The following is a 26,801-nucleotide window of genomic DNA, read 5'->3' on the forward strand; positions in this document are numbered from 1 at the left end:
ACAAGTTTAGCTTTTTAAGCGACTTCGGGAGTGATTCAAGGAAAAAGCGGTCGTTGGCTGTGTCTTGGAGTCACGAAGTGAGTTTTCTTTGTATTGAAGTTGTCATTTTTGTTTAGCGACAAAAGATTGTTTTTATGCCACTTCGGAAGAGATTCAAGCAAAAAAAAGAAAAAATAAATAAAATTTGCATCATTTATTTTAGTTCCGTATTTTGCCGTTTTTCTTTATTTAGGCTGCGACAGGAAGGGGAAAGCAGCGAGTGGCACTTGCCAATCAACTGCCTTCTTCCTGGCTTTTAGTAGAAGTAAGGAGGCTAATCCATGATTTCAATTTCCACCGAAATTTTTAATAGCTATGTCTCCTTTCGGTTTGAAACTATAAAAAGGAAAAAAAAAGGGAGTGAATCTATTTTTCAATAGGATATATTTTATTGCAGCTCAGAATGTGAAATGCAGATCTGCTAACAATCGTAGCAGCACGTAATGGTGAATTTTCCGTCTTTTGTGATAACTAAATTTTTATCCTTAATTTTGTTTACATCAAATGAATATCATCTGAAGTGTATTGAAACGCGCGTAACAGGCGAAAATACGAAACTTCGCTATACTCTAGAATGGTGCACCTTCAGTCTGCCATGGTCTTGGGGTGTTTATTACACCTCTTCCAGCTGTTTTAAAATAGGAAAACGACTTCCCGATTTTAAAACAGCGGCAAGGGTGGGATAAGCACCCTAACTAACGCTAACCATAGCAGGTTAGGCACGTAATTTTCAAAGGGGCACCGTGTTCTGGAGTTTTACCCGAAACTTTATTAAGTATTGAATAGGGCCACCTTGGTTTCAAATAACATGAGTTTGGCGTGGCATAAATTCTGTAAGGTGTTTTACTCCGTTTTGGTCTAATTATAACCATTCTTCCAGCAAAATATCGCATGCGCAATATTTTTGCTAGAAGAATGTTGAAGGAAGAGAACTTCGTTGCCGGATAGCTGTGTTCAGCAAAGTCCTCACATGCTTAATAGTATTGAGATCATGTAAATGTGGGAGCCAGGGAAAATATTGAAAATCCGTGTCATTCTCCGAACTATTCTTGCACAATTTTGTCACGATGTATTGTCATCCATGAAGTGGCCACCACCTTTGGGATAAAAGTGTGACATAGCGTGGTGCAGTAGATCTGATACAAGGTTCAGGTACCTTCTGGATGATATTCAACCGTCGGCCAGTATAGACAGACCCAGTCCTTGCAAACAAAACATTCCCCATACCATAATGCCGTCTCCAAATGCTTGGCTTGTCTTAACAAGGCAAACACAGTCCATCGCATCGTGAGGTTCTCATCACCCTCTCTGTCTACCATCAATGAAAAACAATGTATTGTGATTCGTCTGACCACATGACTCTCTTCCATTGTTTTACTGTCCAATTATGTTCTCAGCATCACTGCAAGAGGATTTTGAGCCCTCTTTGAAGTACGACGGCTTTGCTCTTGAAGTATTGTTGGTCTGCCACATTTACTCTTTTGGGATGTGCAAGAACCTCTTGCTTTCCAATCATTAAGTCTTTAAGATGGAAGCTTTTGAGAAACCTAGTATGTAGTTTCTTGAATCGTGGCTCTTGCTAAACGTACACCCACGATAAGGCACTTTTTCGAAGTGTGATAGCTCACGCTCTTTCTCCATTCTGGCTTCAGATTACTGCTGCCGAACAGCCCGTGCAGGCTTCATACTCAACGAGGCAAATGTCATCATCCCACGTCAGTTTTCTTTGCATTTATTCTGTCTGTGACTATTAATACAAAAGGTGGTGTTTGACCAAGTGCGTATTTTGTAACAATAAAATTTTCAAAAAACAATGCGCTATTCGCAATGTATGCGTTTTTCTTCTTTTGCACACAACGTAAGATGAGGGAGAAGTTACTTTGACACCAGTCTTCAAGTTTTGTAACGCAGTTATTAATTGAAATATTTTCTTGAAATTTTGTTAAAGATCAGGTATACACCAGAAACTGTGCTCTATGGATCTTGCTTCCCAAAAACAATTTCAATAACACAGACCTTTTTTCTTTTTTTTTTTTGCCGAATACGCAAAGTGGTGTTATTAGTTTTACAGTGGATATTTCCAGTTCCCAATGTTGTTTTCGATAGATGAATTTGTGAGTACGGTCTTTTTGTTTTTCAAAAAGAATTCGTTGTGATTCTTTGGATTATTTCTTACTCCAAGAAATAATTAATATGTATATATATTCACGATAAAGTAGCACGTGTACTTGAACGAAGGTTGCTCGCTGTAATATTATTCATTACGGTAAGAGGGCAGAACACACACGTGGGAAAGTGAAACAAATGCCATAGCGCGTTCAATTAGAGAGGGCAACACCTTGTTTTTCTCGGGAATAATTAAAAAATTGTTAGTTCTTAATCCTCGATGATTGAAAGAAACTTTTTTTTCCAAGGTTTCACTTGGAACGGAGTTATTACTTTCAATTATTACATCATTTATTACATCATTTAGCTTTTCAATGAGAGAAAAAAAAAAAAATATATATATATATATGTATATGTGTATATATATATATATCTATCTTAGAATAGATGTAGTTTACAGACCTCGTAACCAGTGGGGAAACTAACGCATTGCCAGGAAGGGAGGACGATATGTAAGGAGGTTGGGGACCAACAGTTGCTTTTTCAATAATTGTTAAAGATCACGTGGGCGTTTGGAAATCTGGTCAGGACAATTTATAGCGTTTTTTTTTTTTGCTTCTGTACCTATTATGGCACGTCTGTTTACAGAAACTAATCAATAAAGATTAGTTTTCGTAAAAAGATTTGCTATTAAACTCTTTTACTTGGTGTTTAAAGGATTTCAGCATCAAATATTAATAAATATCCAGTGAAACAATAATATATAAAAAAACCTTAACTCCTTACCTGTTGTGGTAATGCAGGGTTACCTTCGGAATTCTTCACACACATTTGCACGTATGTTTGTACTATAGGATACGCTACAACGACAGCTAATAAGTAATAATTAAGGAACATAACATATTTAAGGAATAAATCATTGTTTTCATAACTCAAATTCACTACACTCGAGAAGTAAATTTTCTCAGGTGGAATGATAAAATTTCTTAATTAGGATTTAATGTGAAGCGCTTCCAGCTTTTATCAATGGCATGGAGAGATATGCAGAATACATTCAAACATGGCTAATCCCAGGATTTTCTGAAAGTATGGGGGAAACGACTGAAGCAGTGTTCCAAGGAATCGTTGTTTTAATCATCAGGTTGAAATAAATATATACTGTATCTACTCGAATATTATTTTTATGACAAGGGAAGGCTGTAGTCCCTAATTGGGATGGCCGTTGCATTTAAACATGTTATTGAAATGCTCTATACTAGTGCCAAAAATATATAACCATAAAATTTTAAGTTATAATTAGATTGCCGACGCGATAGTGATCCCTTTCGCTAACGATGGAGGGATCATAGCCTCTTTTCTAATCCTCTTTCTCTTCTCACATCTTACTCATTCACTCCAGACTAGAACATTTGCCGAAGGGCTTCGATGACTGCAAGTTAGATGGGCTTCTGTGGCAGGACTGAAGGGGACCAAATCATGGCCCTTCCATAATCTTGTTTCCCAGAGAGACAAAATACATATCTCGTATTTTATGTGCAGCAGCTACAGAACGTTAGCTCAACTCCGCCGAGGTATTTGTGACCTTTCTAGCCACAAATACAAAATTTCTGGACTTTTCAGAGAACTCTGTGAGAAGACCAGAAATTGTGTGTAATGTTATGTTTTTGCAGTGTGGTGTTCAGTTATTTCTGATCATTTGGTCACACACACACACACACACACACACACACACACACACACACAGAGAGAGAGAGAGAGAGAGAGAGAGAGAGAGAGAGAGAGAGAGAGAGAGAGAGAGAGAGAGAGAGAGAGAGAGAGAGAGAGAGAGAGAGAGAGAGAGAGAGAGAGAGAGCGCGCGCGAGCATCTTGTAATGTTGAAATTGTAAAACTTGCCTTAGAAACTCCTTTTTTTTTGTTTGTTTGTTTGCTGCTTCTGCCGCCGCCGTTCGCGACACCTCTCCTTGCGAGTGCTGGCCAGAGCTTGCAAATCTGTGAAAACTGGTAATTTTTATATTCTCCTAGTTTGTAAAAGTTATCCATCACTTTTAACATGTATGAGTTGCATTTTAATTTTTTTTACTTTTCTGTTTATTAAACTTGTCGATCCCAGCCAGCTTTCCTAGCAACCCGGCCACCTATATAAAATACCGAACAAATAATTTATGTAACTGTACATATAATATAATGCGTACTGCAACAAGTTGGTTAAAATTCCTGGCACGTGGAGTCGGACCAGGGATCTGCTAATTCCTAGGACTGATAATTCCCAAAAAGAAAAAGTATTTTTTCTGATATGTACATTCATGACAAATTTACCAGTTGCGAAGTCAAGGGGATGCTTTGGAATCAGTAGTTGGTGTCATAGAAAACGAAAGAACAGTTCAGCTTGAACCACTGCATTACGAGTTGTGTAGCTAAATGATAAAAAATGAGCGAACCAGTCCACATCACTGTGGAATGCTCACCATGATGGTTGCATCAGGACAAAATATACTAGATGGGAATCACTGCATCATAAGGAGATGCAAGAAAATTGCTAGTTGCAGTTATGGCATTGCATCACAATGAGATACAAAAGAAACGGTGCACTTCTTATGGAGCACAGCAGAAAACTCCGTTCTTCACGTTGTTTTCTACAGGGCCCTTTACGAGGCTGTGCCACCAACAAATACAGTGCGGAGACGAGTGGCACACGAATTCGCCGATCAGCTCACAATAAACTCTGGCCATTGTTAGGCTTGGTAAGAATGCCCCTCTTTACGCAGTGATGGAATATATTGCAGAATACTGATCAGTTTCTGTTCTAATTTTACTCAATTGAAGCGCAGGCTGAAATTACAGGCACGGCTACTGCGAACAGAATGCATCGACGGATTCTACTCTATCCCATCATTACACGGTTGGCACAAGTCGGTTTCATAACTTTATATAAACACTCACTGTAGGCATGTCCTCTCTTTGCACAGTAAGAACAAACTATTTCTTTCTCATAACAGCGTCCAGCCGTATGCCCATAATGGAGATAATTGTAGCTCACGGTAGTCAAATAGTATCTCTTAAAGATAACTTTGACAACTAACATCTTCGTAAAGCACTCAAGTAGGTCCTTGATCATGAAGCTTAAATTTAATATCCAGTTTCTCTGATTGTCTGCCAACCCTTGCAAAACAAACACTGAATTCCTTAGCAAACTCCTCCTCCTCCTCTGTTAGCCCACATTCCATTCAATTCTGCCCATATAATTCCTTGTGAATTTCGTTCTGCTAAATCGTGATCAACGTCAAAAACAATACGGGGTAGCGGTTTCAAAGATCTATTTAGCGAAAGTCCCAAACTCTTCCATTAACTACTCGATTCCAATAGGTCAACACCTCTAATCTTAACTACCTCTTATCACTTGATTGTCCCCGCATAATTTTATCCTACAAACTTTTAATGTGCTCAGCGACGACTAAGCTTCCTCCACAAAAATTTTCTTAATTTGAACATCACTCAGATTTTGTACTATTTTCAATTTTCACTACCCTCTTAGATCGGACGACATTATGGGATTTACATGTTCTTTACGTTCAAAGACTGAAGAACAGTTTTTGATTTACGTGGAGCTTTCTTTCTGATGACTTTCGAAATCATTATTTGGATGTAACACATCACTGAACAATTTCATGAGTAGATATGACTTATCCCCTTGAAAATGCATACCTACATCATCTACAGAAGTAGGTGGCACTCGAGATGTCTTTCCTTCCTTTCTTCATTGATTCAACTAGAATCGCTCCAAGCGAGAGATAAGTGTCCCCAGACTCCATCAATCCTGAAGCTGCTGGCATGATTGAAGGAGCTGCCACTGTTGAACAATTACCCTTGGTCAATGGCGTCTTACCTTCCACAATTGGAACTCTCATACTAGTCAGTAGTCTGTGCTTCACATTAGAGTGCACAAGTGTCTGTTCTCAAAATGTTTGTCACAAAGTATGGTAGCAGATTCTTTCATCAGTGGTTGCATATTCTTTCATCATATTCAGCATATTCTTTCATCACCTTGTTCTTTCTTCCTAAGTGGAACACAAGTCCATTAATAATTTCCACTTACTGAGCCCATAAGTGTTATAACCTCGTTCAAACTTATTTAAGAAGTACATCGTTTATATCTTTAGAATGTTATGAAGGAACTTCCGATAAACCAAGATACTCACGCTCTTCTCCTCCAATAAGAATCTGTGATCAATATACAGGGATCGCAATGAATACAATATTTTTATCGGATCCAAACAAATACTATTGGCCAGCTTAGTTTTAATAGTCTTGGCGTCCAACGTTAAATTTTCATCCTTATCATGGACGCTGTTTAATTAAGTTTTCAGTCTTATCGCTATCATTTAAGTTGGAATATTCAGCAGACTTCATTGTTGTAATTTCCCCAGCAGCTACGACGACATTAAATTTTTGTTGAAGAACAGCGCTGGATTGCTAATAATTAGATTCACTCTGACCATCCGCACTCAGTTTCGAACCTGATTATGCACTGCTTATTTTGGAATCTGTAGAACCTGAATGCAGTTTGCGCGATTCATCTGATTAGTCGCATTTCTTAAATACTTCACTGCCATATTCAACAAACGATCGAAGGTCGCTGATACCTCCCCGAAGAGCCTTCTCTGTATTGGTTGGTTTTCCAGAAGCAGCTGAAAAGGAAAAAAAAAAAAAAAAAAGCTGCCATTATTCATATTTTCTATAAAAGAATTATTCAAGAATCTGAATGCGTTTTTTTTTTTTGGGGGGGGGGGGTTCATTAAGCCCTCATTCTTCGATACTCCGCTGCTTCAGCTTCCTGTCTATTGATTAGATTTGAAAAAATCGCGAGAAATTATGCTGCCATCAATCATTTTTTCCATAACCGAAGTGACACCTGCTACAGGTAAAGAAACAATAGGAACATGAAATTTAGATGTATTGCTCTCACTGTCCTATACCCACTTAAATTCAGATGCCCCCGCTTATTAACAATTCGTTCCAATGTCATAACATTAGGCATTGTCCCTGGAAGTCGATCGTCGTTGGTCGTCTTCGATCCCTTAGAACGCCTGAGCAGTACAGGTACGTTTCCCCGGACCAGGCCTTTCTTTTATCACCAATTTCTTTTTTCTGTCCATGTTATATGAATTGCCACGATATAACAATTAATTCCATTGGACTACCCAAAAGTCCACAACTCCTTGATCAAATTCACCTTAGATTGTCTCTACTTAAAGCTTTCTGTTCTGGTATATACTAAATAATGAACTTCATCTTGTATATCTTGATATTTCCTTCCTCCTAGATCCAAATAACCCTTCAATTGCTATCTATTGTAGATAATGGAATTTATAAACAATATTATGCATTTTACGCCGTTTTGCTAGTCATCACTGAACAAATTGGTGGCATTGCTCTAGCTCTTCCCTCATGAAGAAGTCAAAACGGTTGATTTAGTAGAATTATCGTGTCCTTAATTTTACAAAAATCAATAACTCAACAAAAATTAACTACGAATGGATAACCTAGAAACTTCTACAGAAAAAAACTATCGAGAAGCACAATCTTCTATTTAGAAGTTCCAGTAACTGATCGTAGTCCTTAAAAATTTACCAACCGTGAAATTTTCTATGATCATAATAGTATATGAAAGCTTGAAGCACTTGAAAAAGATTAGTGTAAAAAACATTTACAATCTGAAAATAAACCACCCGTAAGCTCAAAATATCTTAGTCTATCACTCACCAACACATTTTATCTGAAACATAATTTCTTTCTGAGAAACAATTCCTAAAACGTTTTTTATTAATAAGCTTTGTAGGAGCACAAAACCTTGCTTCCATACATCGCAGACTAGCGTCTTGCATTCATTTAAAGAAACACGATAAAGCCGCCTTCCAAATCGTAGTTTTTACTCAATTTATATATGACTTAATTAGAACGGAAGACTTTAAAAATTTAAAAATATATAGTAAAATATTAAAATATATATATATCAAGTTTAACTTAATCTAAAGAGGCAGCATAACTTAGCTCAACTCAGAGGAATAAAACATGAGTATTCATCTCGCCCATCCCAATCTTCTGGGTTACCGTCCCAGCCACTAGAAGGCGGAAGATCTATCTGCGTAACAGAGACCTCCTTTTTAAGCATTTGACAATAAATATATTAAAATAAGTAAACATTGTTGTGTTCGGCAAACACTAGCCAAAGAAAGTCACAATCCAACGTTCCAAATACGCTTTCTAGCTGAAATCTAAGATCAACATAATTTATACAAGGTAACATTAAATTATGCTCTGAAGTCTATTTGTTTACAAGAATATAACCGATTAGGTGCCAAGCCTAATTCAAATTGCCTAGAAGCTAAACCATGTCCAGTGTAGCCCAAATTGCCACCAAGGCATCTTCATCTTAGAGTTAATAATATCAATTCTAGGTAAAAACGTAAACGTTTGTCTGCCTTGTTCAGCATTCGACCATCTCTCTTGCCATAATGAACTTAGTACAATTTAAAATCCCTTTTATTTTCTTATTTAAAATCCGCACTCTCGTACGTTTCACCATTCACAGGGCAAGAAGTTATACGTGAGAGAGTCACACGAATGTTATTCCTTGTAAAGAACATTAACCGGGAAGAAAAAACCGAATAATCAATAGGAAATCTCCCAGAAATGACCTGTAGAGCTTCAGTCGAGACTGTTCGACATGCACTGTTCGGTAGTGCTTAGAAGAAAAGTGCCCAGCTTGTACCAAACACTTCATCACCGTATTAAAAACTCTACGTACCCTACCCCGGAGGCATAGGTGACTGAGAATAAACGGAAAATCGTATAGTAAATTACTGCTCTTCCTTTAATTCTCCGGTGTACTCTAACAACTCTTCGGAGTTTGAAGCATCATCCATATTTTGTTCTTCGGACTCTTAACGTACTCAGTAAAAAATAGTCTTGCTTACAAATACACAGTCACGTATTTTGTCATTCTTACATATTTTAGTGAGACTTAACTTTCACTACTGGGTTTCTGTTCATACTTAGTCTGCCTTTTAGTAGCATTTGGACATTCTTTGACATAGATATCTGCAGTTTTTAACATTTATTCCATTACATTACATTAGGCTTGCTAAGACTACTTTAGCTTTAAATTCTATTTCAGATATAAAATTGCCATCCGCATAAGATATCATGCTAGTATCTTCCAAGTGCCTATTCAAAAATTCATCTAGCACTATTGACCATGCAAAGGTGCCAATCACCGAGCCTTGTGGACAAACTCGAACTACACTTCTCATCGCCGTATGCTCTGTTCTTATAACAACCTCCCTATTCTTAAAAGCAATTCCAAAAAAAAAAAAAACAGTAAAGATTCTGAACATGAGGACAACCGAAGTCTCAAGGTGCCCTTCCACCGAGGATGTTGAACGCTCCCTTAAAATCGACAAATATTGCAAGAACATATTGTCCCTCGTACTCCTCAACATGGCTGTCTCAGAACAATTTCATGTTATATAAAATCATTGTTTTGGCGATATAGCGTTAGAATCAATAGTAATAATTATGTGCCTAAAGCTCAGAACTTCACACATCTTCTCTATAATCCACAAGTTCAGAGTAGATAGAATCAATAGATATAAACCAAATACACTGCCAAGATTCCCTATTATCTCACAGCAAGTTTACATATTCATTACATAAAGATAATCTTTGACACAACTAAATCTCGCCTTTTCACAAACACTGTTGCCTCAGGTTCTAACTAGCGGCCTACAGGAGAGAAAAAAAGAAAAACACTGATGCATTAGAGTTCACTGGTACCTTTTTGAAGTGTATAATTTTATAAACCCGCTAATTTTTTATCTTTTCGACAAGGAGTTTAAAACAAAGCATGGTGGTAACATAAATTTTGTACATCTTTCTATACTTTTGTAAAGTTAACTTCTTTACTTTATCGTTAAAAAAAGTAATTTATCTGTTATTTTCCATAACCAGTCTGTTATTTGCTTTTCTTATCGTCCTATGATGAAACTTAACAAGTGCGTCCTGCATACTGTTTTAAGGTGGACGTCCTTGATTATCCAGTTTTAGTAAAAAAAGTGGTAAATACCATGAGTAATTGGAAATTCAAAATAAAAGGATACCAATTACATGATAAATAAGGGCAAATATTCCTCGAATAAGATTCCATTTAGTGATGCTCTTTTCCTGCATGTACGTAATTACAATAGTGACAATCATGTACAGTCCCATGCCCAATAGTATCGCTAGGGAACCAAGTGCGTGAGGAATGAGTTGCGTCATGTACTGAAAACAAAAGAGCTATTGTCAGAAACACAAGGAAAAATATTTAACATATAAAAATGACGCAACATACACTTGTAATTATTATAATGAAGATAACAACATACGCAATAATGAAAAATGATCTACGAATTCATTTTTTATCATTAATTCATCCTTAGTCAGTTAATTTGCAATTCAGTTCAGAATTCGAACACAATTAACAAAAATAAAATTAGTAAAATAGCATTAATATACTTAAATATATAGGCAACTCACAAATAATTCACTGGTCGGGGGAAAAAAAAAAATTTTTTTCACTCCCTGTTAAAATTCAGGGCGATTCTTGTAGGTTTCTGACTTCAAATATAGCAACCATATTGCTGTTAGCACTCGCAGATTTTACGAGAGAAGGGATTAAAGTCAAATACTAAGTTATAGTAAAAAAAAATTCATATATTTTAAGAAAATGTTACATATAGTACTAAAAATTGAACAATGGACATATTAACCTTATTCTACGAATTTTATTTCTCAGAGCAAACTAAACTAAAATTACAATTAATTAGCTTTCGGCTGAGTGGACAGCCTTCTTCAGATAGAAACATACTTTGAATGGCAGTTGGAATAGAGATGTGCACGGCCAGGATGCTGCGTGAGGCGCGTGGCTAATTGTTTGAGGTTGATGTTTGTGGCTGTAACGTATGGTGGTGACGTGCCCAGCGTTTGTCTATGGACAGATTACTGCTTCTGTGATGGGGTTAACTTGACAACCACTGTTCCTGTTCAAAGAGGTATCCGAGCATTATGTTTAACGATTCCAACCAGGTGCGCCTTAGGTAATGGTGGGACCTGTCCACGACATCGCGGTGTGGGTCAATGTCGTGGTGGGTTGTCCAGACATGCTCGGCGATAGCTGAGTGTTCTACATCTGGAAAACGGATCACCCTTTTATGCTCTGAGAGACGTTTCTCGAGTCGACGTCCAGTCTCTCCAAAGTAGCAGCTAGTGCAGTCACGGCAAGAGATGCGATAGACCAAACCGCTCTGTAGAAGGGTGTTTTTAAGTTGGAAATGAGAGAACGCAGTTTCTTGCCTGGGAGTTGGATGCACTTTATCCCATGTGATTTTAGGATTCTACCGATCTGTTGTGACAGGTTGGGGTAGTATGGGATAAATGCCCTCGTGGATGACTCGTCATTGTTGGTGTTGCTGTTGGTCGTCACGTTGTCGCGTGCCTGTAGATCACACCTGTCAAGGATGTCGATGGGATAGCTAATTGTAATTTTAGTTTAGTTTGCTCTGAGAAATAAAAATAAAATTTTCGTAGTATGAATCCAGAGCACGTAGGCCTCTTTCATTATATTCGGACTATTCTTGGCCAACCAACATACGATATGGTTGTGAGACTACAGAAAGACTTCATCTTCATAGCCCATGGCAGACAACACCTGAGGTTTGCACATAGATGCAAAGCTAATAAGATTATACCGAAAGGGTTTCGGTACAAACAACCGTTTTCTAATGAGTGTATGGAACGTGCCTGTCGGAACTTCGGCTTCAAGACTCTGCGCATATGAATCGGCTGCCTCCACCATGACATGCAACGTGCTTCAGCGAGCAAAGCAGCCCTACTAGCCGAACTTAAGGCTCTGATTCCCGATCCTATTTACACCAATGTAATCAATACTTTATGTTACCAGGCCGTCAGAGAATCAGATCGTTATTGTGCCCGACAGAAACGCAAGTTCAATATTTTAATTAATGAATCCCGTCAATTTCGTCGCCAGCATAATGCCCCTTCCACAACTTGCACGGATTTCGTATTGAACCTGAGCAGCAAGCAGTTATCTGCAGAGCAAATAGACTTATTGACCCTTGGCATGACATTTGCCGTTCTTCCAAAGTACCCACCGATCACCGACATCGCCTTGGGTGTGGAAACATGTTTATCACGCCTCCCAGCAGATGTAGTCAACTGCAGCAGTTCTACACCATGCTCGCCCCGTCTCTTCAAACCTCAGCCGTATGCAGATTTCTACCCTCAAGGCACTGAAACAGGATTCGTCCATCGTCATTCTACCGGCGGACAAAGGCCGTCGTACGGTTGTAATGAACCACGCTGATTACATGGCGAAAGCCTTACTGCTTTTACGAGACACTTCCGTCTACAAACCCTTAACCGTTAACCCCAACAGAGTATTGGAACGATGGGAGTCAGAGGTGAATATCCTCATCAACAGTTGGCTCAAACAGGAGAAAATAACGCAGTCAACCGGTAATCACCTCCGTGCCTCCGGGTGTCAGATCCCACGGTTTTACGGCCTGCCGAAGGTACACAAAGAAGACACCACTAAGACCAATTGTATCCTGCTGTGGATCACCGACTTACGAGTTGTCTCGAGGCTTCTTTCTCCTCTAGTTGGCAAGACCCCTACACAGTCTGCAACAGTATTGAGTTCATAGAAAGGATCCACACTATATCCATCTCACAAGATCAAGTCATGGCATCGTTCGATGTAATATCACTCTTTACCTCCATCCCAGTGGAACTTGCCATCTCTTGTGCAAAACAACTGTTAGACAATGATGAAACCCTTAGCGACAGAACTAGACTGACGCCTGATGACATTTCCGCCGCCCTCAGACTGTGCTTAACAGGGGGTGCAATCATGTTTAATGACTCAATCTACCAGCAGGTACATGGCACAGCCATGGGTTCCCCTGTCAGTTCGGTCACAGCAAACGTCGTGATGGGGGAGTTAGAGGGACGTGCGTTTACACACGCACCAGATCACATCGCCTTTTGGTGTCGCTATGTAGACGATGTGTTCGTAGTTATCCCTAGAGACTCAGGTCAGCGACTCCTAACCCACCTCAACTCACTATCGCCCTTCATAAAATTCACGATTGAGCTGGAGTCGAACAACACTATTCCATACTTAGATACCCTCGTCCGGCGCGAAGACACATGCTTGAAGACAACAGTTTATCGCAAACCTATGTGTGCTGGCCAATTTACCAACTTTCGGTCAGCACACGCGCGGGGCCACCTCCTCTCCACTGCCCGAACCTTGCTAACTCGCGCCTGGACACACACTCCAGCTCTGCAGATGAAAGACGCAAAGAGATCACCAGAGTCAAAGTAGACCTTACGAGGTGTGGCTATCCCATCGACATCATTGACAGGTGTGATCTACAGGCACGCGACAACGTGACGACCAACAGCAACACCAACAGAAGAGTCATCCACGAGGGCATTTATCCCATACTACCCCAACCTGTCACAACAGATCGGTACAATCCTAAAATCACATGGGATAAAGTGCATCCAACTCCCAGGCAAGAAACTGCGTTCTCTCATTTCCAACTTAAAAACACCCTTCTACAGAGCGGTTTGGTCTATCGCATCTCTTGCCGTGACTGCACTAGCTGCTACTTTGGAGAGACTGGACGTCGACTCGAGAAACGTCTCTCAGAGCATAAAATGACGATCCGTTTGGCAGATGTAGAACGCTCAGCTATCGCCAAGTATGTCTGGACAACCCACCACGACATTGACCCACACCGCGATGTCGTGGTCGTGGACAGGTCCCACAATTACCTAAGGCGCACCTGGTTGGAATTGTTAAACATAAAATGCTCGGATACCTCTTTGAATAGGAACAGTGGTTGTCAAGTTAACCCCATCACAGAAGCAGTAATTCTGTCCATAGACAAACGCTGGGCACGTCACCACCATATGTCACAGCCACAAACATCAACTTCAAACAATTAGCCACGCGCCTCACGCACCATCCTGTCAGTGCACATCTCTATTCCAATTGCCATTCAAAGTATGTTTCTATCTGAAGAAGGTTGTCCACTCAGCCGAAAGCTAATTAATTGTAATTTTAGTTTAGTTTGCTCTGAGAATTAAAAATAAAATTTTCGTAGTATGAATCCAGAGCAGGTAGGCCTCTTTCATTATATTTTAACCTTATTCTATTTACAGAAATGTTTATCCGATAACAAAACACTGATTTTTGTCGTTTCCTGCCTTTTATAATCGTCCATTGGTGTCTCCCGTACGAGATTCCAACAGTAGTCTTGCCAACGTATTTTGACTCCATTTAACCTGGTATATTTTTTTCCATTTGAGAAATACCTTGATGGAACTTTTCACCTTGTTCCTAATTTTCAGGAAAGGTCTAAATGGGAATGTAGGAAACGAAGCTTTAATATATGTTGCATCCCAACTTGCCGTACGCTAAAATTAGACCATAATTTCATTGTAATTTTGTGATTTCTCATTGCCTAAAAGGTTACGACGTTTTCGAAAGCTTCCAGGCTCTTATTTTTATAGAATTTAATTTTTAGTGAATTCCTCATCTTGGAATAACAGTTTGATTTGAGGATTCACAAAAATCCCACCTCCGGTTTTTTTTTCTTGGCCTCACTAATTCGAGGAAACATTTGCCTCAAACAGGAAAATCCTTCTCCTTTTTTGCCCATTCACAAATATTTTTTATCAAATCTAGCATATGTGCAATATAGGTAAATGTATTTTTGACTTATTCACAAAAGAGGATATGCCACATTTTTCTGGCCTGGTGTAGTTTCTGAACGTCTGGTCATTTTGTTTTTCTCTTAGTGGCAATCCTTCGCTCGGTTGCCCCACTCGCATAAAAAGCAGCAGTATTTAGTGCATTCACCTTGCAATCCGGTCAGCAAAGCTACGAGTTTTAGGTCTGCACAGATATTCCATTTGTTCTTCTTGACAGTACATTTTTTTGTCAAAAGAACCTGTAGGTTCACGCACGTTTCTTTCATGTGAGCTGCATGAGCCAACGATATAGAGGATACCTATTTCCTTGATGGAGTGAATAAATGAGAAGCCTCGATTGCTCGGGGACGTGCTCCAGATTCAACCCTTTGTTACAATAAACCGAAACACCATCCATCAAGTAATCGGTCATTATTTTAGATTGCCTCTTCCTATAAAAAGACACCTTGACACCCTTTTAAAGGAGATCCCACTGCTGAAACCATGATCCTTGGTTTTGGAAAGGTCAAATATCTGACCGAATCGTTCAATTCTGCATGAGTAATTAGATGCAGCTTTGCAGTATCAAGAGTTAGTCTGGATCTGTACTAGTTCTCGGTTAGAACTGCATCTTCTGGATACTCCTTTCCGATCCTGAATCAGAGTGAAGTCCATAAGTTTCTGATGGCTTTGGCACCTGAAACTTATGGCATTTATATCATCGTGAGGAAACGGCCTTAGAACAGAAGATATGTGAGGATACTCTACTTTATGCTTGGTTTCCCAGAAAAACTAAAAATATTGGCCTGCGGTATTTGAAAACTGAGTGAGAACCTTTTAAGCATATCTGCGTTTTTGAACATATTTCTTAGAAGAATCTGTCGAAATTATTTCAGGAAGAAAATTGATGCCAACCAGTGATAATCGGGTAGCATTATTCAATCTCAAGGTATTTCCGTAGGTGTAGAAGAGCGATAGCTGAAGTTCCATAGATATTGTAGGAGACAGGCAAAGGCAGTTTATGAGAAATCAATAGCAAAGAGGGGGGGATAAAGAATTCTTCACATATATAAATGCCAAGAAGAGCAGGACAAACCAGATCGGACCTTTACGTAAGGGAAAGGGGATAGTAATAAATACACCAGCTGCCGTTGCAGATGAACTCAACAGTTATTTTGCATCGATATTTACAAATGAAAAGCCTTTCGTGGCAATGGGAAATTGTGGGAGCGAAGTTAAAAATTATGTAATTAATGATATTGAAATTTCGCAAGATTATTTAATGAAAACTTTCGAGCCTACAGACCAAGTAAGGCTCCTGGAGTTGATGGAATATACCCTATAATCTTAAGAGAGGCGGCAAGCGAGTGCATTGAACCATTGAGGCTAATTATGCGAGCATCACTAGACTCTGGGGAGATTCCCTTGGATTGGAAAAGTGCAAATGTATTTCGCATACATAAGGGTGGCTCTAAAAGTGAAGTTGGAAATTATCGACCGGTCAGTCTGACTTCAGTAGTAGGGAAAATCATGGAGGCAATGATCAAGGGTGGAATTCAGGATCATTTGGATCGAATTGAAATTCTCAAGGATACTCAGCATGGTTTGGTAAAGGGAAAATCATGTTTAACAAATGTGGTTCGCTATTTCGAAAGGGTCACTCACGAGCTGGATTTAGAGAATAATTTCGACATTGTTTATTTAGATTTCAGCAAAGCTTTTGACTCAGTCCCACATGAGCGGTTGCTTTATAAGCTGGAACAGGTTGGAATCACTGGGAAAATCCTTAGATGGATAGTAGGATGGCTTCAGGGCAGGAGGAAGAGGGTTGTGATAAATGGCTATTCCTCAGTTGGGTTGATGTAAGAAGTGGGGTTCCCCAAGGATCAGTATTAGGACCACTGTTGTTTTTAATTTTCATAAACGACATTGATGAAGGGATAGAGGGCGTGATGTCTAAATTTGCAGATTATGTTAAAATTGGTAGAGTAGTTAATGATCACTGTCAAGGTGAGCTTCTTTAGAGAGACCTAGATAGACTTCAGGAATGGTCAGAAAAATGGCAGCTGTGCTTTAATCCAACAAAGTGTAAGGTATTACACCTGGGAAACAGTAATCCCAAAAAAACTTATTCACTTGGTGGAGTTCAACTAAACCCAGTACTGGAGGAAAGGGACTTGGGTGTTACGATACGGTCAGAGATGAAATTCTCTGAGCATTGTAAACAGGTTGCAAGGAAGGCCCATGGTGTCCTATCGATGATCTATCGAACTTTTGCAAGTAGAGATAGGGACGTGATAATCCCATTATATAAGGCTTATGTTAGACCACACTTGGAATACTGTGTTCAAGTATGGAGACCGCACCTAAAGAAAGACATCGAGCTTCTTGAAAGGGTGCAAAGAAGGGTAACTCGCCTGGTGAGATCGGCAAAAGGACGTCCTTATGAAGAAAGACTTCGAATATGTGGGTTGCAGAGTTTGGAAACTAGACACCTTAGAGGAGATTTGATTGAGGTGTTTAAGGCTCTGAGAGGCATCAGTAAAATGAAGGAGGACAAAATTTTGAAGATTATAAATGATGCTGGAACTAGGGGACATAAATTCAAGTTACGGGGGGGAAATTTTAGATTGGACTGCCTGAAGTTTTATTTTAGCTAGAGAGTTATAAATTACTAGAATAAGTTGCCTTCATGGGTGGTAGAGGTCGACAGTTTGGGGAGATTCAAAGGTCATCTGGATAGTACTTTCGGGTAAGTGAAGCGCATAGGATGATAGGTTTAATTTCCTTTTTATTTATTTTTTATTTTATTTTATTTTTTATTTATTAATTATTATTTAGTTTATTTTTTTATTTATTAATTATTATTATTTATTTATTTATTTATTTTTTGTTTTTATCATTGTTTTGTTCGGGTTTTTTTTTTTTTTTTGGCTGGTGCAGCATAAGCCATAGGCACCATGCGGTCGTTACTAATACATTATACTTAACACACTTAGTATACTAAATTTCTACACTCTAACAATTTCGAAATATACACCATACCCAAAAATGAGATTATATATTGCATTTTTACGTAATATAGTGCGGTGAACTCTGTGAAAGTAAATTACGACAAGATCGTGATTATTTCTATAATTGAATAGATGTGCAGAGCAAAAAGCGTGTATACTTACCCACTTTTCATCATTAATGAATCCCATAGGATAACTAGCGGTAGCTATAAGACCGAAAGTACCCAGTCCTCCTAGTCCAAGGGATACCTTGTTCAACCTACTCACGACTTTACACTTATTCTGGTTTCCTTGTTCTGCGTGAGCATAGCGAATAAAAAACACAACGATAGCTAGGAAGAAAGAAGTTTATAGAGATTATTACATTACCTGTAGACATGCTTCGCTTAATTACACTGATTTTTATAGAGATTTTACCACATTTTGCTTTGTGGTGTTGATACTTGGATTATTTTATTGTGTACTTTTATTTATTGTGTGTGATGTATTAGAAAGAAATTATGCCATTTTAAAAATGCATTTATTCATTTAACTACGTAAAGGCGACAGGAAAGCAACTTTTGCAAGAACAAATCGGCCAGAATCCTTCATATTAACTTCACTTTAAATTTTTAGAAACGCTCTACATCAATAGCAAATGGAGTCTATACTTGGTACTACATTGGAGATTTCTAAATCAATAATTATTAGAGAAAAATCTATAACAGAACAAGCTCAGAATAGCAAATTAAGAAATACAGATCGGTAATAGTCATTGAAATATTTATTCAATTTGAATAACCGTACATAAGATTTGTCATGATCCTAATGTGGTTCTGCTTCCTGGTATCGAGATGTATTCTTTTCTTAAATGTTTAAATACTGCAAGTTAATTCTTTCATTTAAAAGTAGATGAATAGTAGAAAAAAGTAGAACTTCTCATTGAAGGTTCTCTTTTACTTCTAGTTATTGCGAGTATAGATTTCTTTTGAAGACCCATAGTCCCCACATTGGAATTCCTTCATTGGAAGGAAGTTGTACCAAACTGAACATCTCCTCAAGAAGTCTACACTGTCGTTTTCTGTATGATTCGCCGATGCCTCCAAAACCGCAATTTATGCTGTATATAGGATCTGACAAAACTAAGTTGTCAGGATGCAGCCGTTCTTTAAGAAAAATATCCTTGTAAAACATAGCATTCTTCGTTTTCTGAATTCTTCTGCAGTGCTCTCGACGATGTCTGGGACATAAGAAATATGTAAATTGTGTAGGTTCAACTGGCTCTTATGTTTAAATATTTAGTGGTTTAGTCTGCAATCTTCTTGATTATGTGGAGACTAGTATCCACATTATTCAGGAATAGTCGGGTTATTTAAGAAACTTCCATTTGTAGAAGTGGTCCGTTGAAAATTCACATGGCTGAAAGGATTGGATTTTAGAACCCCATTTTTTGTGTAATGGAGTTGAGATGTCAGCTGATTTTTCTGTAGACGAAATTTTGAATTTCCTTTTCAGGTATGCAATTTGTTCAAATATCTCTCCCTACATATTTGCGTTTGAAATGATGTTCCAAGAACACGAAGTTTCCAGCCAATTCATGAATGACTCGCTAAGAATGGAGTTGTACTAGTATACAGAGAACCTGTAAAGTGGGCGTGACGTGTAGTTAGTGTTTGCGACGCGTTAGTATGTTTATGTCAGGCCTCTTTGCCCCCGTGTTTCAGTATCAAACAGCACCCACCAGAGGAAAACCCGAACCAGTGGACGCCAAACGCCTGAACACATTATCCAAACCTGTTTTAAAATTAAAGTAAAATAAAAAAAATATAATAAAAAATTAATAAATAAAATCAATTTTCAAAATCAAACCCTGTCCTTGCCAGCTTAGACAGAAAAATTGACCCACAGAAGGAAGTGCAAAATGGAGAAAAAATAAACAAAAACGATCCTGAAACTTGTAGGCTACCACCAGTATCCCGTATCTGAGAAAAAAAAAATCCCTTGTTTTAACCCTGTACTTGCCAACTTGGGCAAGAAAATTCTCCCACAGAAGGAAGTGCAATATCTGTAGGAGGGAAAAAAAAAAAAAAAAAAAGACCCCACAATCGTTGGGTTGTAACTTGTACCTGTAAATAAAAAAAAAAAAAAAAAAACTTACTGTCTCTCACTATATATCATATATCAGCTGCTTTATTTTTTCAAATACCTGAATGCAAAACTTCTGAAAGCATTAAATTTTTTTCCTGAAGCTAAGACCGGTGACTGGTCTTAGTCACCGGTCTTAGACCAGTCACCAGAATAATTCGTCTCATCTCTGTATGAATTAGAGATGAGACGAAAACTTATGTTATTATTTAACATAAGTTTTATATCTTCAAATAGGCCTCTGGGGTTGGGAATATTCATATTCACAATAACTGTATAATCCTACATCAACCGTTCTTAAATAAATTAAGAGTTGTGTTGTATTAAGATAATAATGATAAAAACGGAATAAATAGAACGAATAATATAATTACACCGCATAAAACTGATAAAATAACTGTCTGTACAATAAAATTTTAAATGTAAATAAAACCCCGATAAAAATGATAAAATACCGAAGCTTTCAGAAGCTTCCGCCTCCTTTTTGAACAGTGAGGCTTATCCTACAGCACATCCTTAAATATCAGCAGGTTCACAGCACCTGTTTCTACATGAGCAAGCGCAGTATTCTCCCTAATGGCAATGGAACCGGAAATGGCTCTGGAGCGTGCCAGTCGGAATCGTTCATCCCGTCCAAGAGTCACAGCTTTGAAGAGGGGATGAATGCGTATTCCCCTGTCTCTGTTAGTGTTGCTCTCAGAGGAGCAAATCCGCGAGCTTTCGAGCCACTTGCGGTCCCAAAATCTCTATGCCTGGCTGACGATAACAGCTTTGTCTTGAGAGATTTGATGGTGCTCCTCCCAAAAATGCTCTGCCACAGCAGACCTCCCATAATCCGCAGTCCTTTCGCCGGCTTATGCTTCCCCATACGATCTTTAAACCGACGCTTTGTTTCACCAACATAAGATGCCCGGGTTGCGGGAAATGTTATCTCATATACGACCTCACTTATATACATTCCATTGGTATGAGGTCCTTAACCTGTGATAGAACTATGTGCAACCTCAGCCCTGGTAGCTGCACACGCGTGTCTGGCAATCGCGCAACGCCCTAGTTATACGCTCAGTTAGGCTTGGATAGTAAGGAATGTATGCGGTGGCAATGGGTGTAAACGGCTCTCTACGTCCATGTTCTGCTTCTCGGTTACATTTATCTATGATCCTCTTGGGGGTAGCCACATTTTCTGAGATCCGCTGTGACTCATTTCTTTTCTTTCCTCGGAGGTGCTGCAATGGGACCAAGTCCTATCTAATAATGCCCTAATGACGCTGTTCTTGTGATGGTTGGCTTGTTGCTGTATTGTAATGTTTGTGTATTGGCCCCGGCACATGGGTTTCCTATACAAACTGGTTTTCACTCTAGGGCATTCCCTATGTACCAACCAAGGAAAGGGATGGTACCCTCTACTTCCACCTCCGAGGTGAACTGAATAAATGGAGAGAACCTGTTGAGGAAACCAAGCACCTCATCCCCTCTCCCCCTCCTAATAATTGTAAATGTATCGTTTCCATGCGCCATGGAGAGAACCGATCTATTGAGAATCCTGGATTCGAGCTCCTCCATAGCTAAATTTGCTATGACAGCACTAATAGGGGCCCATTGCTGCGCCGTGAACCTGCTTATACATTGTGGTTTGAAATACCATGGTGGTACTCGAGAGGCACAGCTCCACCCCACTACAAATATCCTCCACGTTTAACGGAGTCCTATTCCTTAGTGTGCCATCTTTCTCCAATGCCACGTGCACATTCACCCCATGGTCGATAGGAATGCCCCTAAACAAGAATACCACATTAAATGATACCATGGTCTAACCCTCTTCTATAACCTGATCCCTTATCAATCGTACAAAGTCTCCACTATCCCTGATTGTAAAATCGGAATGTCCAACAATAGGAGAAATGAGTCTGGCTGAGAACCTGGACAAAGCATGTGTAGGGCTGCCTATAAACGACACAATAGGCCTAAGCAGAACCCCCACCTTATGAATCTTTCGTAGGCCATAGAACCTAGTTAGTTGGCATCCCGTTGCTTTCAGTGTCCAATAAATCTTTAGAAATCTTTTCAGCCTTCAACCAACCTTGTAAAGTCTTTTTTATCTGCCGTTCCAATCACTAAAAAGGCAACTACAATGCACAATTAACAAAATCAGTAGCTGGGCCCAGAAAAATGGATTTAGAATTTCACAACAAAAAGCAATCTGCATACATTTCTGTAGGAAAAGAAACCTATATCCCGACGTTGAACTTACAATATAAAGTCTCAGAATACCGGTTAAGCAAAGGGTAAAAATTTGACTCGCTTTAGGCAACAAATTAACCATCGTAGAGCATATAAAGCAATTACGAACAAAATGTATGTATTTGACGACTCAATACCCTTAAAGTCTTAACATCAGTATCTTGGGAGCAGACCGTTATGCCCTTCTCAACCTCTGCAAAACACTAGTAAGGTCAAAAACAGATTGCGGAGTACCCGTTTATGCATGTGCCAAAAACAGCGCCCTTAAATAGTTAAATCCGATTCACAATAGTGCGCTACGAATAGCAACAGGAGCCTTCCGCACATCACCTACATGCAATATTTATACAGAAGCTACTGAACTACCATTGTTCCTCAGGAGACAACAGTTTGCCCTACTGTATGCATACAAGACAAGATTCACAAGAGATCATCCGACTTGGACATCCCTTGTCTCACCAACTGTACCATGCAGTAGTGGAGCAGTTTCCAAACTTCGTTGTAGTTCATACAGATGGCCAAAGAATGGCGTCCATGTTGGAATCGCCGCAGTTATTCCGAACATAATAATAATAAGATTCTTTATTAACATAAATTTTATACAATAATGATTCCGTACACAGAAATCCAGAGGAATCTTACAATTTGTTGTTTATACAAGTGATTTTGTTTCATATATATATATATATATATATATTTTTTTTATATGTATATATAATAATAATAACATTGGCCTACCAACTGCCACATGAGTTCAGTATATTTTCTGCCGAACTAATGACAATTCAGGTTGCACTGAAGCATATCGAGGCCTCCAATATTGAAAACAGTATAATTTTCTCTTATTCTCTAAGTGCACTTCAAACCCTGGAAAACAACATGAACATGACCCACTCAGTCGTAAAAGAAACTCTTTATATACCTTATCTGAGCTTGGAAGACCCATACACTTCTGTTGGGTCCCAGGACATATGGCAATTCCAGGAAATGAATCAGCGGACAATGCCGCAAAAGCGGCCGACTTGCAACCCGATGAACAGTGGAGAGTTCCACATCAAGATTATAGACGAATAATACAAGAAAAATGCATGTACAAGTGGCAATCAACATTGCAAAACCAACATGAAAATAAGCTTCGAAATATCAAGCCAAATCTTGAGCAATGACCTTCAAGCTTCAGTCAAATTCGACAAGAGGAGGTAATACTAGCTCGTCTGCGAATAGGTCACTAATATTACTCATGGTTATCTTTTAAGAGAAGAGATTCACCCCCAGTGTGATCACTGTAAAACAGTACGTTCAGTGAAGCATCATATCCTTGTGGAATGCACAATTTGCAATAGAACGCCAGAATCTCTTCACTCCAGCCACAACTGAAGATCCACTAACGCTTACCTCACTTTTGGGGAATAAAACAAATGTCTCAAAGATTTTTACCTTTCTCAAAGCGATCAATGTATACCACCTCCTTTAGCTAGTCAAAAATCAGTTTTCTGACTCGCGATCCATAAATAAATAGCATACATACTAACGTATGTATAGCGCACTATGGCCATAGACGCCCACGCGCCAAAAAATCCTCAAAGAATCTCAAACCCTTTACTCACCAAAATGGGGAAACATATATATAGGAACGAAAAGGGCCCAAACAGTCCCTTAGGACTACAAAAGCTACTGACAACATATGATCTGAACATAGATAACGTTGCAAATCAACAAGGGCACATAATACCACCACGGATAAATCTGTCCACAAATTGTGAACTCTCCACACAAATCTGGAATAAAAATACTTTGTCAGACATCAACTTTCAACAACTGCATGCAGTACATAGAACTAAATATTCCAATCACGTACTATATATATATATGTGTATATATATATATATATATATATATATATATATATATATATAGATGGAACCAGATCAGAGAACCATGTAGGAGCATGAGCAGTATTCCTAGACATTACCCTGACACGCCAACTTCCAAAAGAAATGCGGTCTACACTGCAGAATTAGTAGAAGTTCAGATAGCCTGGAGCATTTCAGAATCATATCATTTGAGAACAATAATATACTGTTTCATTTAGTGCAATATAAGCCATACAAACCACAAACAATATAACCCATCCAGTTCTTGTACAAATTAAACAGATATTTAACAGACTTAAAAGAAAAACAAGAAATAATTTTATGCCAGGACACAAAGGGATAAAAGGAAACGAAGAAGCTGACAGAATTGCAAAATCAACAACTAACCTCCAGATACAATCTTTCCCAGTTCCATATAAGGACTACAAACCAATAAATCAAAACTACTCTCTAAGACAATGGCAAGAACTCTGGCAAAAACAAACTTCAATTAAATTATATGAAATAAAACAAAAGTTGAACATTGGAAAACGAGCATAAGGAAATCAAGGAGAGGAGTCTTTCTGACCAGACTAAGAATTATTTTCGTCCCACGGTGCATCCAGGCGCACCGCTTCCCCAGGTAAACGACGCACATGTACCTGGCCGTCCACATGGTTCAACAGGAAAGGTGATTCATCGGGCCAGACGACCTTCTTCTAATCACTCAAGGTGATTGGAAGAAGGGCAGTCGGAGCGGCCTGGGGCTACGCAGCCCCATTTTCAACAGGGTTCGATGTATTGTGTGTTGTGACACATTACTCCCGTCACCAGTATTCCAATTACCGGCGAGTTGCTCCACGGTCCCTTTCTCTTGCCACGTACCATCCGGGGGACCTTCGCTCACCTCCAACATAGATGAGCCGTGGTCGTCCAACACCTCGCCGGCAGTTCGTGGGTTTTCCCTTCTTGGACCACTTTGGTAGGTACTAACCACGGCTGACCGTGAGAATCCCAGCAGCTGTGCTGTTTCGGATACGTTCTATCCCAGTTACAATTTGGCCTTTGTCAAACTCGCTTTTCCCATTTGAAGAACAAGGGTAACACTGATTAACGGAGCTCAGTATCAGGTGTTTTTTATATGGTGTCCCCGCACGCGCCGTAGTTCATTTGCAGTCGCTTCGATTTGCATAACGACTCGCTGGTCATAATGTTTTGGCTCATTGGTGTATATACATTTGACAAATATTTTCTTTTCTTGTTTTAAAACTGTTTTATGATTCAAGTTTCGATCCAGACAAGTATTGTTTCTACTTCTAGAGATATATTCCTAGCTGCGGCATACTCAAGGTTCCACTTCATTACTACCAGATCAATTTTTGTGTGTGCAAATGCACCGTTAGAAACAGTTCGACTGGCACGGGTTGCTGCTAGAACAGCAAATCATTGTGCTGATATTAAATGCCTTCTTATTATACTGTTTTTGGTCCTAAAGCCCCAGGCCACGGCAGCATAAGTAATTATAGGCACAAATATGCAATTATATAATAAATCGAGACTTTTCTTTCACACCCCATTCTACTCTTACTATCCTCTTCATTTTGGAGTACAAGATTCCTATATGCTGTTTTACGTAGGGATACCTCACATGGGCCAGAAGGTTCAGTCTTTTGTCCACAATCACATCTAGACATTTAACCATGAAGTGCTCCTCAGGGATCCAGCAGGAATCTGCGGCTACGCAGCCCCATTTTCGTTGGGTGCTTTATTTACGCTTAACTTACCCTTTACTCTTACCATCCTAGTTTTAGCTATTGACAACTGACTTATCTTCGCATATAAACTTCATTGCCTGATCCTCTTTCTCTTTTATTTGTTTTATAATTGACCTTAACCAAAATAGCCAAACCAACAGCGTAGGCCTTCGAGTCTCCCTATTCTTTATCCAATGGTTCATAATTTATAACATTCCACAAATGTGGTTCGGCAATAATCCTTGAGGCGACTCACGAGTTGTTTGCATTTTTAGGCCCCGAGTGCCAAGCGATATTAGTGACCACAGCGCCTTTCCAGAGTGATTATCTAGTACGCTTAATTGTAAATACGTTTCTCCTGAGTTTCGAAAGTCCGATAACTCCTGAAGATTAAAATTAAATAGATATATTCAAATACTATAACCTAGAAAGGAAAGCCACCTTTCTTTAATCCCTCTTTTTATTTTTAGTTATTACTCACCCTTTTCTTCGCTTGGGTCACTAGGCGGCACCGCTCTTGCCTCCACGTGGCGGGGCTGGTAACCTGGGAGAAAAAGACAATCTCCCGGGGCCAAAAAGAGCATATCATGAGTAAATCAAACTCAGACTTATCTGGGCTGCCAGACGCAACCCAGATATCAAAAAAGAAAGACAGTTCCACAGCAGGAACGGCAAAGCGCCAAAAAACTGAGCCAGAGACATATCCAATTCCAACCTATCTAATCATCCATTCAACTGATGAGAATGCAGTTGGCAAACTCTCTCCCTTTAGAATTCAAAAGGAATTGGAAAGTAAAGCAGGATCTCCGAAATCCGTAAAAAGACTCAGATCAGGAGATCTTCTCATAGAG

The 26,801-nt window shown here is 39.1% G+C and overlaps 1 protein-coding gene across 1 annotated transcript in view; it reads right to left on the minus strand.

The window, feature by feature from the left end:
- Positions 1-26,801, minus strand: part of LOC150077393 (DNA damage-regulated autophagy modulator protein 1-like) — a 115,950-nt gene that overhangs the window by 13,162 nt on the left and 75,987 nt on the right. Inside the window, exons 4-6 of the mRNA XM_090386880.1 lie at positions 18,141-18,310; positions 10,302-10,464; positions 2,932-3,017 (exon numbers count right to left, since the gene is read on the minus strand). Of these exons, the coding sequence (XP_090243006.1) occupies positions 2,932-3,017; positions 10,302-10,464; positions 18,141-18,310 (419 nt within the window). The remainder of the gene's footprint in view (positions 1-2,931; positions 3,018-10,301; positions 10,465-18,140; positions 18,311-26,801) is intronic.

This window comes from Mastigoproctus giganteus, chromosome 12 (assembly GCF_048544385.1).
Source record: "Mastigoproctus giganteus isolate SK-2022 chromosome 12, ASM4854438v1, whole genome shotgun sequence".
NCBI lineage: Eukaryota > Metazoa > Arthropoda > Arachnida > Uropygi > Thelyphonidae > Mastigoproctus > Mastigoproctus giganteus.